We start from the raw sequence: 13297 nt of genomic DNA on the forward strand, positions 1-13297 counted from the left end.
TAATTTCAAAGAGAGAGAGAGTAAAATTCAGTCATGTGTTCAACTTTGAATGGAGCGGTGATGGACGCGATCCGTTTTGGAGGGTCGGTCCATCACGGAAGATTAGAAACCGTACGCCCTTAGAACGCATCAGCTTAAAAAACGAGTTGGCCTTTGAGTACACCGCAAGGTGTGTGTTTCTCCCGGCGATGGCCTGGCCTCAACGCGGTGTTTTGCTCCGTCGCTGCTCGGTCAGAGCAGCCCCGAAGCATGTGACCGCCCCTCCGTGCCGCTCCTCTTACACTGTAAGCCACCGTCAGACACCGGAATTTTGTAATAGTGTGAGAGATGAGCAGTATGCAAGCCCCAAGGCATTGACCCAGATTTTAAAATGCACCACCATCCCAAAAGAATTCAAGCGCACCGACACAGCCCACGTTCCTGAATTCCAAACCACGTACGATGCTATCTCCAGCTTGGATTCACCATGGTTAGGCAAGACAGATCCAAATCAGTTCCATTTGCGAGTCGTCAAGACCCTATAAAAGGCGCGGAGCAGAACTCAGTACAGGCAACGCGGAGTTGAGTTCGGACCGAAGCATCTTCCTCTTTCCTTAATTAAGGCAAAGAGGGATGAAGTTGTCTAGAAGTCATGGCTTTCTTGTCATTGTGCTGCTGAGTGTGTGTGGTTTGGCACAAGTCCAAGGGGCTGCCATTTCATGCTTTTACAGAAGCAGTCCGTGCTTCCTCAAGAAGATGACTTGTCCTGATGAATGTCCCTCCACTTCACCCAGCGATTCTAAGGCCAAGGTCTGCTACGTCAACTGCAATTCGCCGATCTGCACGCCCGAGTGCAAGAGTAATGTCGCTTTCCTAGACCTCTCTCGATCCTCCGTCCTTCACATTAGTCTAATGCTGTTCTAGATTTGTACTCTAGTTTTAAATGTGTGCAAAGGACGATAAAAGTGACCGATGCATCTTGAGTCCATTGCATTGAAAGTTTCTTTTAGCACTTGCCAAGATCATTTACTTATATATATGGTAACTTTACAATGTTTTTTGCGTTAATTGTTGCAGACAAGAAACCAAACTGCAATGCTCCTGGTGCTGCATGCTTGGACCCCAGGTTCATCGGTGGAGACGGCATCGTCTTCTACTTCCATGGCAAAAGCGACGAGCAGTTCAGCTTAGTCTCTGATCCGCATATTCAGATCAATGCCCGTTTCATTGGCCTCCGGCCTGCTGGCCGGATCCGAGACTACACGTGGATCCAAGCCCTCGGAGTTCTCTCAGGCTCTGAGAGCTTCTCTATCGAGGCCACCCGAGCTGCTAAATGGGACTCCGAGATGGATCATCTAAGATTCTCTTACAATGGAAATGAACTCACCGTGCCAGAGGGAACTCCCTCCACATGGCATTCCCTCAACGGTGACTTCAAGGTGGAGAGATCGGCAAGCAAGAACAGCGCCGCGATCACTATCAGAGGGGTCGCGGAGATTTCGGTCAATGTCGTGCCTGTGACGAAAGAAGACAGCCTGATCCACAACTATCAAATTCCTTCCGATGACTGCTTTGCTCACTTGGAAGTGCAATTCAGGTTTCTCAGCCTCTCTCCGAGGGTGGAGGGAGTGCTCGGCAGGACGTACCAGCCCGATTTCGAGAACCCAGCGAAGCTTGGGGTCGCGATGCCAGTAGTGGGCGGAGAGGACAAGTACAGGACTTCGTCGCTCCTCTCAGCTGATTGCGCAGCTTGCATCTTCTCCCCAATCATGCACCCTGATCAAAAGCAGGACTCAATGGCGATGGAGTATGGTACTCTGGAGTGCACCGGGGGTGCTACTAGTGGGAATGGCATTGTGTGCAGGAGATGATTGTGAAACTTTTGAGCGTGCTTGGTCAAGAAATCAATTAAGAAAAGTTTCAATAAGCTTAGAGAATAATAAGGTGGTTTCTTGCTGCTCCTGCCATAATCTCAATGTTCTTTTTATGTAGTTCCAATGCACTTATGAGTCCGACAAGAGTTTTGATTTCAATGTGCCATTGATTAACTGAATTGAAAGTATTGATTCATCTCCCAACAACAGTAGACCCAACTTGCAAAATTAAGTATAGTCCACTTTCCCGCAGATCGTTTCGATTTCGTCGTGCATCGTCTATTGACATCGTTTGAAGTTGCAAAAGATTCCTAATTTAGTGCGTGCCAAGGAAAAAACAACCTATTGTACGTGTCTTTCGAAGGTCGGCGGCTCAAGCACCCATTCATCCTCATTTTGATAAATACCATTATAGTGAGAAATCTTACTAATTAATGTGACGAGTTTTTTTTTAGTGATCGTTGATCTCATTTGATACATGAGTTTCATATACCATAACCCCTAATGAAAGAGTATATATTGCAAATACATGTGAGCTCACTCTATTTTAAATAATGTGAATTCCATGTTGGGCTTTTTAATATTTAATGGCTATGATGAATTGAGCTTATGTGATGTAAGCGACATAAGAATTTTTCCTGATAAATAATGACCAAGTGATCTAGTAAGAGGGCTTTAGTAAGATTTCTTAATATCTCAGTGACATTTATTGTAATTTTTCTAGACGTCTATAGTTATGTGGTGTTGACACCTAATATTTGTTTTTCAATACATTAAAAAAATTAGAGAAAAAGAGAAAAAAAGTAAAAGAAAAATAACAAAACAAGTAAAAAAAAAAAAAGAAAACAAAAGCAAAAAAAAAAAAAAAAAAATTGTGGAAAGGGCCGGGCCGGATCTCGCCTTGGCCCGGCCCATGCCACCTTCTCCTTCCTCCATCTTCGTCCGTGAACGGCGAGAGGAAAGCATCGGAACAGAGGAGAGGACGGCAACAGGGGAGGCAGAACAGGGGGAGCGAGGAGAGAAAACAGAGAGCGGAGAGAGAGAGAGAGGGCTTGAGGAAAAACGGGGACATCGCCGCCGCCGCCGATCGACCGACGTCGACCCCGCCGCTGCTCAACCCACAACCCAGATCTGAAGGCGCCGTGTAGAGAGGAGAAAAACCGGAGGAAACGTCGTCGACGCCGTCCGAGCCGCCGCCCTTCGAGCGACCCCGGGAGCTTCACCACCGTAGCTGCTGTTTCGGGGTCGTCGGAGCTCTGGACGCCGTTGCCGTTGCAGCCTTCAGCCAAGCCGACGCCCTGCCCGTCGCCGTGCTTCTGCCCGACGCCTACAACCCGCGTCGCCGTACCTCCGCCCGTCTGCGCAGCTCCCCGTCGCCGCACCTCCGAGCCACCGCTGCTACTATCGCCCAGCTCGAAGCCGCGAGCGCCACTGCTGTGCCGCTGCCATTCCGCCATCCCTGACGACCGCCTCCGTGTCTGGGTCCCCTCCGAGCGCCGACCCACAGTACCCGCCGCCGCTGCTCCCGATGTCGGACCCGCGCACCGTCGCGCCAGCCGCCCGACCCCTCTGCCGCCGTCGCAGTACCAGTCCGGCCCCTTCGCAGCACCAGAACCGCACCGTTGCCGCCCGTGCCGCCGCATCGCCGTCGCCGTCAGCGCCGCCAGCAAACCCTAGGGAGAGGAGGTACGAGTCGGGTCGCGGCCGCCGAGCTGGGTCGGGCGTTCGGTCGCGAACCGGGTAGGGTTTTGAACATGTGGGCTTGTGGGCTTTTGAGACCTTGTGGGCTTATAGGCCTAGTTTGTTTTAAAAGAGACGAGAGGACCTCTTGGGCTGGGCCCATGCTTCGGGCGCACTCGCCCCCAGCCGGACCGAACCTCCGACCGGACCCGATCCGTGCCGACCGGGCCGAACCCGGGTCGGGTTGGATCGGACCGGACTCGGTCCAGTCCCAAAAAAATTATTATTTTTTAAAAATAATTTCGAAAATCCAAAAATATTAAATTAAAAAAAAATAAAAATAAAAATTTTATTTATTATTTATAAAAAATTTTAAAAATAAAATAAAAATTTTGAAAATCCAAAAATGATGGAGTTTGGTTAGGAATTGTTACGTTTTGCATTCTTAGTGTAATTTGGTATTTACTTACTTATATTTTGATTATATCGTGTTTAATTTGCATATCTAATTATGTTTAATTGTACGTGTTTGATTTTATTGCAATTAGAATCTTGGTAGTTATAATTGCCACTTTAATGATTATGCATCCTCATATATTAGTGGATAAGTATAAAATCAGTCTAAATTGTCTGCTAAAAATTATTTTATTAAAATAAACAAGAAATGGCACTAATTGATCTATTAATATAATTAAATCCTCAACCCTAAACTCTCTAATTGCGTAGGAAGTGAGGTACCGCCTCACTTGATTTTTAGTCGACCAACTCATTTTGTAAAAAATTCCTAAAAAATATTTCAATGTCACACGGGGTATAGATTTGGGAGAGCTTCTACCTAATAACGGACCATAGGCCCGAGGCCGACTTCAAAGTCTACCATGGTGTGGCCATTTTCGAGATTGATTTTTTTTTGTTGTTCAAATTTTCAAAGGTTTGAATTAGTGTCTAATGTCCGGAAAAAATCATGTTGGAAAATGGGTATATCTTAGCAATCGCCTTGAGTTATATGGATAGGATATTCGAGAGCCCCTAAGCTGTTGATTGAAGTAGTAGTTTCAAATTAGATCGTATCAATTAGTAAGATACAAATGACAATCAATTTGAAAGTGCACATATTTCTTTAAAATGAACTCACATATTTCTTTAAAATGAACTCACCCATGCTTGAAAATTGTTCGGCTTTTATAAGAGATGAGGTTTTGCTATGCTAGTGGTTATCTTCTTTCTTTTCTAGATTCGCTATTAGTCACTCCACTATCAAATTGATCACGTGCTCAATTCATCATATAAAACTTAGCAAAGAAGCATGTTTTCTATGCACGATATTCATGTTAACGGTATGATATGCATTCATTCTAACTTGAGGATGTATCCACTTCTGTAATATGTACTCAAGTTAGTAAGTTTTTTTTTTTCCTATAAATAAGTTTTGAAAAAAGGTTATCAACGTACCGTTAGCCTTCGCGACCGACAGCTCGAGGTGAATAAACATGTCGACATTTTCACGTTTAAAGACTCGATAAAAAAATCATTTAAACCTGTTTCTATTAGAGTCTGTTGCAGATTAGATGCAATAGAATGAAATGGAACTTGCTGTGCTTCAAGTAAATCGAATGGATAGCTTTTTTTATAAATAAATTTCAAAAAAAAGTTTACCAACTTACCGCTAGCTTGAGTGAGCGACTGACACCGTTAGTCAATGAGCAAGATATGCAATATTATTTGATTGAGTTCTCATTACCTGCGACTCTATAGAGAAGGGTTTCACAGATGTAAATGGTCTATTCCTTGCCTCGAATACATCTTAGTCGCTTGGACCCCATACCCTGCATCCATAGCAACAGGTTCCACCAGCTTATTCTAGTGAGCCGTCAGTTGCTCAGATGTATTCAGGGCATGGGATGGACTCCCTACAGCCTGTGGAACCATTCTCTATGGAGTCGCAGTGAGTGAGAATTCAGCCAAGTAATATTGTATATTCTGCTTATTGATTGATTGGTGTCGTCGGTCGCTCAAGCTAGAGGTAAATTGTTAATTTTTAAAAAAAAATTATTTATAAAAAAAGTTATGAACTTCCCACCGATTTACTTTAGGAGCACAACAAATTCTATTTCATTTTATTGCATCCGATATGTAGCTCTCGTAAATATGTTCGAGATAGTTTTTTTTATCGAGTCTTTAAATGTGGAAATATCTGACATATTTCTTTACCTCGAGCCGTCAGTCGCGGAAGCTAGCGGTACGTTGGTAGCCTTTTTTCGAAACTTATTTATATATAAAAAAAAAGGTTTTTAATTTCCCCATGATTTAGTTTAAGAACACAACGATTCTATTTCAACCTATTACATCGATCAAAGCAAGCTCTAATGGAAACAAGTTTAGATGATTTTTCATTTTGGTCTTCAGGCATGGAAGCCATTGGCACGTTTGGTCTTGATGAGCCATTAGTCATGCAAGCTAGTAGTACATTGCTAATATTTTTTTCAAAATTTATTTATAGAAGAAAGTAACTAACTTTCCACATATGCTGGAACCTATTAGGTTCAGGAGTACCGATTACATCTTTGCAGCGGCTTGCTTGGGCTCTAGCAGACAATACTCTCTATGCTCTTTCAGCTTTGCCAACAAACAAGCTAGTGGTACGTTGGTTCTGCAAAATTAATGTATAAAAAGAATTATGAACTTTCCACTCAAGTTTGAACCTGTTATGTCCAGGAATGTAGCTGATGGATCCACTCCATTTGCTAAAACAAACAATGAAAGGAATCATCATGAGAGGCAAACCAAAAGCAGAGAACTTTAAACACAATTGGGACAAAGATGCTCGAGGAGTACTAGACAATGGAGAAGGCGTTAGCAACCAATGAATCTCTCCCACTAGAGAAGTTAGCGGAGCTGCAAGGGTTGAGCCAAGAAGTTAAAGAGTTCCTTAGGCTTTAGAATTAGGCATTAGCCTGTTTGTTTTTGGGTAGATAAGGAAGGAAACAACTTACTGACATTTTTTTAGAACTTGAGTACATATTATAGAAGTGAATACATCCTCAAGTTAGAATCAATGCATATCATACATTTAACATGAATATCATGCATGGGAATTCACAACTCTCAACGTTGCTTATTTGCTAAGTTTTATTTGATGAATTGAGCTTACATGATCAGTTTGATGGTGGAGAGAGTGACTAAACACCTAGTGAATCTAGAAAAAAAAAAAGAAGATAACCACTAGCATAGCGAAATTTAGTCAGAAGGTTGTCAATCTAAGAGAATAGATATAAGCTTGATTTAAGCCAAATCATTATAAATTTTGTGTTCAATTTCCTCTTTCCGTAACTCCTTTAATTTGTTTGTTGCGATATCTTTCTAAATTCTGTGAATTTCCAAAATATCTTATGAGTCTGAATTTTTAATCAAACATTATTTGAGAAAATAATTTTTATTGGCCAAATTTATCTTTACATCTATTAATCGCCCTTCTAGGTGATAATACTAGCATTTTTAGGACAATCCAATTTATGCCGAGGTATAGGTTGTCATACTCCATTTTGTTAGGATTTGACTTGGAGAGGTCGATTGGTTTGGTGATGCTGTTTGCATCGACGGGCGACACCTCCTCAACAACGTCCGTGATTGAGCTTAGGTATTGATCGACAAGCCACCGATTGAAAGCAAGAACACCCAGTTTGCCCTCACCTTTGAACATTGGCAGCAACATCGTTGGTCATGATGGTGGCGTTGAGGATGAGAAGCAGCGTCAGTCAAGTTGTCGAGGGGGCATTGTAGAGAGGAGAGAGCTAAGAGGAAAGTATCAAGAGAGAGAATAGAAAAGAGCTAAAGACCAAAGAAATTAGGGATTTTAGGTTTAGAAATCCCGATTCCAGTTTGGTTTTGGTTCGTAATCAGGAATTGCAGGTTCCAAAAAAAAAAGTAGAATTGAGAACCGAAACCTTCCTCTCTAAAATCGGGAATCGTGCTCACCCCTACTCTTGAGTCTACTGTGAGTTTGCTTATCTTTCCTTGTCGCGACCTACCCTCGAGGGGAAGGAATAGGTTTAGGGGTATTACTTAAAGGATGAGCCTATGGCCCATCATTAGGCACGAACTCTCCCAAGTCCATACCACGCATAACATTGAGATATTCTTAAGAATTTCGCAAAAAGGAGTCGTCACTAGCCTATTAAGGTCGGCTAGAAACCAAGTGAGACATGAGAGTGTATCTTACTTCCTACGCAACCAAAAGATCTAGGGTCGAGGACTTAATTACACTAATTGATCAATTAGCTCTCTTTCAGTATCTAGTCTTGTTTATTTTAACATAAAAAAATTTTGTCAAGCGGTTTAAATCGATTTTATACATATCCACTAATATGTGAGGTAATTATGCGGGTGCGCAATCACTAAAGTAGCAATTAGTAGTCAAGAAAATCATTTAAATAAATAGTATGGGAGAGCACGCATTTAACATTAAGGATCAGATAAATGCTAATAATAATTAGACTAAATGGAAGCCAAAATCAACATATCAAAATTGCATAATCAAAGATATTCATCTTTAAGGACAACTATAGCCTCTAAGATGAAACCCTAAAGGCTTACTCAGTTTTTTGTAGCATAGCTCTAGAGTTAAGAAACTTCCATTTTTTCCCTTTTTTAGAAAACAACTCATAAAATCCTTTTGTAAAATCTTTCACAAGGAAATTTGAATTTCTGACATTTTTCATTTTTACATTTTTTTTTTTTTTTATTTATAATTAATTTTTTAGAAAAAGGTCAAATTTTTAATATTTTTAGAAATATTTTGAATTTTTTAATGTTCTCCTAAAGTTGTTTGAATTTTCGGAATTTTTTTTTGAATTTTTACTAGTTTCCAAATTTTTAAAAAATTTATAACTTTTTTTCGAAAATTTTTGATATATTTAATATTAAGGAAAACAGGTTCGGACCAGTAAACCCAATCCAGCCCGTAGACCCAACCCAAACCCGGATCCAACACTTTTGGATTATTATTATTTTTTTAAAACGTTTTCATTTTTTTTTCTATTTTTTTAAAAATAAATAAATAATTATTTTTGTTTTGTCTTTTCTCAATGCACCCCTTTTCCCTGCACCATCTGCTTCTGCGACTCCTCTTTCCCGAAGCCACTTTTATCCTCTTTTCCATATTTTGTTTTACTTTTCACTTTTCTATTCTTTTCTTTTTCTTTTTTTTTTTCTTTTTTTTTTTCCTTTTTGGTCTTCTTCTCCTTCGTGTTTGCCCCCCTGCACGCCTTCAACCCTCTCGAAGGCGGTCTTCTCCTTCCTCGCGACACTCCTTGCCGAAGCCCCTTTTATCTTCTTTTTTTTTTTTTTTTTTTTTTTGCTTTCTGCATTTGTTCTTTTCATCATTTAAAAAAAAAAAAAACTACCTTCTTCCCCAATAAACTCTCACGCCCAACTCTTCACCGAAGCCATACTTCAACCCGGACTTCGCCCACACGATCGATTAGCGTAACCATTGTCCCTTCTGAGTTAGAAAACACAAACTATATTTCGGCTCTCTTTGAAGCATTTTGTCAAACATTGGGTATGCAGCAGCTAAAAAGGCCTTACGGGCTCACTCGAGGCTTGGATTCGGGGAAAGATCAACACAACATGCACAAGCAACACTCAAGATCCGCTCATGGGCAGGTTAATCATAGTCGGAACAGGTATGAACGAAGAACAACTATCTCCAAGCTTCAACAAACTTGCAAAACTTCGATATTGTTTAGGCATTCCCACAAACATTTGGTGTGCGTTACTAACACGAGGAATTTTTTACTTTGTAGAGACGCGAGACAAATCTAAACCTCTACGACGACCCCTACGACGCGTAATAAAGTAGCTAGCAGCTTTCAAGGAGGATTGGCTTGGGCCGAAACTTACGCAAACTAGTCGACACAAGCTCCGGCCCGACGCCTCCCAAGAAACAAGGGACACATGGTCAAAACAAAACCTACTTGGTTCGAGAGGAGGACTGTGGCGAATGGCGACGGACGAACAGACCTTCGGCAACGACCAACCACTCTCTTGAGCTTGCGTTCTCTCTTTAAGTCGCTCTCTCCTAGCCGAAGGCCTCTCCCTCTAGCTCGACTTCCGTTCTCTCAAGCTCTTTGGTCTCACTCTTTGTTTCTCCGTTGAACTCCCGAACTAGTCGAGAAAAAAAAACCCCGTCTTCTATTTGCTCTCTTCCTTTTAAGCTCGGCCAACGACAAGCGTGCGTGGCTTCTGCCACTGCCAGCCCGTTGAGGCCACTTGATCTCCGACCCTGGGATCACGCCGTCCTCTACTAATCCTCTGACCTCGCGATCCTCTGTCTTGCCCCTGGTTTGTACGTTTCTCTTTTCTTCTTCTTTTGCAGGAGCGTGGTTGGCGTGAAGGAGGAAGAAGACTCACACATGGGCTGGGTTGAAAGGGAAAAAGGGGTTGGGTCGAGCTCAGTGCGAAGGAAAGAGAAAATGAAAGAAAGGAAGTAGCCAACCTAAGGCTTGTCCGGACCTAGCCCGATTGCTCCTATTTTTTTTTCTTCTTTTGAATTTTTTTATTTTAATTTATTTTGTAAATAATTTTTTTTGATAAATTTTAAAACTAGTGACGCAAATGCTCCTAATATCTATATGTGATGCAATTTTAATGAAATTTTTTTGTTAAAGGGTTAGAATTTAATCCTAATTTTCCGATGCAATTAATAAACATTTAAACAAATCGCCAAAATTTTGGTGTCAACATTCCTTTGTCCAAGAAAAGAAAGAGAAAATTTTCTAGTTGTAACAAACGCATTGCAAAGTGTAGAGAGAGGGGGTAAGGGATAGTGTGCTTAGGTTAGTGAGATAGAGGGAAGACGACTTTTATGCAAAAATCCTCTTAGACCTCTAGCGGACCCCACACCTCTGCATGGCGCTCCATTAGTGGGTGGAGATCATGTTGATTTGGTAGTTTAGGACTGTCACGACCTCTTTTTTTCCGTCCGGGGGAAAAGAAAGAGAGGTTTAAGGGTATTTGCCTAAAGAGGTGGACCAATGGCCCTAGATTAGGCGCGAGCTCTCCCAAGCCCATACCTCGCGCGACGTTAGATTCATTTTTTAGTTCTTAACAACCTATGTAATTCTAGGAGTCGCCACTAGCCTATTAGGGTCGGCTAAAAACCAATCAAGACACGGGAGTGTTGTCTCGATTCATACGCAACCAGAGATTTCTAGGAACGGGGACTCGTTTACGCCAATGTTTCTATTAGCGCCCTTGCGGTATCACTAACTTGGAATGTTGTTTATCTAAATGGCCATACAATCTTGATTACCAATTATAATCTTTATGAAACCACTAAGTGTTCATGCAAATATTTTTGTATTTTTTTTTTAATGTCTAGACTAATCTTAACATAATTTAGAAGAGAAATTTACACTCAAATTAATGAAAAGCGGTGCGTAAATAAACATCCAAGAAATTGAAATGACTTGAAAATAAACACGGAAAAGGTAAACCCGATACAAGTCGGGCAAATAATATTACATGGCCTTGTTATCATGCCCTAGGACAGGACCCCTGTGAGCGAAATGGAAATTTAAATATGCATGAAATTACTCTAGATGCATGAAATTACTCTAGATAATTTTAATCTATGCAAAATTGATTATTTACAATGATCATAAAATACCAAAATAGCATTAAATTAGGAAAATGACATTTTAAAAATAGGAAAATTTCATAGATGCCATTTTTGCCTTAATTTGATACATCTATCACCTTTATATTTTTTTTGAAATTTTTGGATTTTGGATTTTTATATTTTTTTATTTAAATAAAAATAATAATTTCCTAAACCGATATATGCTAACATTGAACAACACAGCACATGAATATCACAATAACCGGGCTCAAATCGACCGTTTCAAAATCGAAACTTGGTTTGCGCATTTCGTTGAACACTTGGCGTGCATGAAATCACCCCAAATCAGCTTCCTTGGGCCATGTTTGCGGCCTTTAATCTCAACGCATGAGCAATATTATGTGGAACTAAAACATCAAGGTTAAACTACCACATGCAAGAAGTAAGATTAGATAGAAATCACAGCTTAAAACACACAAAAACCAAGCTGGAATCGGCCTCAAATATGTGGGTTGAGCTAATTTTGAAATTTGGGTTTGAACCAAAGTCAAGCAAACAGGTTGCATACCCATATTCAAGCCTCAACACTCATCGCATACGAGATTTAAAGGAAACATTACTTGATCCGAGTGAAAGTAGGTAACATGAGCTTTCAAATGCAATAAAAATCACAGAGAATGACCCACCGAACAACATTAAAACGACCTCTCCAAGAAGCACACATGCAACACTCTTGAAGATATTTCAAACACTTAGAAAAATTTCAACCTCAGAAATCAGTTTTCCGGGCTGGTTTCCCTCTTGATTTTCATTATCAAAACATGCTCAAACTCGAAAATACGTACATCTAGGATGCTTACCTTACTTCCTAGTTTCCTTTTCAAGTGGTTCTTGGCCAAGGAAACTGAGAAATTGTCCTCTGGAAGCACGTGGAAGTTGGCTTCTTCAACTAGAAATGAGATCTGCAGAAAAGAAGAACTGACAACGAAGGTTTTCGTTGACCTCTAAAATTAGACTTTAAGACGTCTTTTGTTGGAAAAATTGACACCAAGCCAAACTATATGTATTCTAGTTTGGGTTAGAATTCAATATTTTCCTCATTTGTTTCTCAACTTTCTCAAAAACACTGCATTTTCCCCACTCATGACCAATTGGGCTCAACACTTAGAAAAATTTTCAGTGTTTCCTGGCCCGCCTGGGGGGTGTATTTCGAGGGGCTTTAGGAGGCCTTCCCGATCTCCATTTAAGACGTGCGACCTATGGATGGAAAGATATTTGAGTGAAGTTTCACTCTCTACTTGAAGATTTTGGCTAATTTTGGCCGAAGGGTTGTGAAAATCTCACTTTTCTCTCAAAAGGTTGATCTGGAATTTCTGGGTTTGCTCTTCTGGAATTGCTTCTGAGGGCCTCTTTGGGGAACGATTCCAAGCTCTCCTCTCCTCTCTCTTGTCCCTTTCTCTCATCCCTTTAAATACCTTGCTTTAGTGATCTTATCCCCTGAATTAAGGGATTTTTGGTCAGCCTTTTGTCCACCTACCAAGCCTGTCAACAGGGCTACTTCACCTACTCTTCTGATTTAGCCAATTTTTTTAACTTCTGCAGCTATTGAGTGTGCGGACTTTGCTGCGACTTTCCCGTGCTTTTAGCAGCTTATCCCTGGCAAATTTTCGTCCACTTGCACTACTATATACGGTCTTTCAGCACGTGCAAAGATCGAGCTAAATGGGCGGCTGAGTGGGATATGATGGGGCCACCAATATGGCTACTTAACAACTCCGAATTAAGACTTAATCGTGGACTGAGATTTGGCAGCTGGTTTGGATGCTTTAATCCATCACTTTGGCTGTGGTTTTTGATCAATTAGCAAGTTCATGTATAGTAGTTTAAGATCTCGACCAAATTTCGCAATTGTGCCACCTAATTTTGCAAAAGTCCCTCAAAATTGGCAATTTTCTTATTCGAAAATACCCAATTCAATACAAATGTGGTCTTTTTGGCTTAATTTGATTGATTCTACTTGGCCCAAATTCAATTCCAACTTAATTGATGACCAAGATGATGATTTAAGGGCTCGGGCGCAAATTTTGCAAAATTTGCGAATTGGTCCATCGACTTTTGGAAATTGCATTTTGGCCCCAACTTG

At 40.9% G+C, this 13297-nt stretch overlaps 1 protein-coding gene across 1 annotated transcript; it reads left to right on the plus strand.

Moving 5' to 3' along the window:
* The first annotated feature begins 568 nt into the window (after window positions 1–568).
* Window positions 569–2005, plus strand: LOC104448409. The gene is made up of 2 exons (XM_010062216.3): window positions 569–838; window positions 1057–2005. Exons 1-2 carry the CDS (start codon window positions 613–615, stop codon window positions 1848–1850), a joined length of 1020 nt encoding a protein of 339 aa, XP_010060518.2. The 5' UTR covers window positions 569–612; the 3' UTR covers window positions 1851–2005.
* The last annotated feature ends 11292 nt before the right edge of the window (window positions 2006–13297 follow it).

This window comes from Eucalyptus grandis, chromosome 6, assembly GCF_016545825.1.
Source record: "Eucalyptus grandis isolate ANBG69807.140 chromosome 6, ASM1654582v1, whole genome shotgun sequence".
Classification (NCBI taxonomy): domain Eukaryota; kingdom Viridiplantae; phylum Streptophyta; class Magnoliopsida; order Myrtales; family Myrtaceae; genus Eucalyptus; species Eucalyptus grandis.

What these genes read in the sequence shown, in the direction of transcription:
- LOC104448409 (XM_010062216.3), top strand. Translation starts at nt 613, where the DNA reads ATGAAGTTGTCTAGAAGTCATGGCTTTCTTGTCATTGTGCTGCTGAGT. An exon ending in CTGCACGCCCGAGTGCAAGA is followed by an intron (nt 839 to 1,056) that starts GTAATGTCGCTT and finishes TAATTGTTGCAG; the next exon opens with ACAAGAAACCAAACTGCAAT.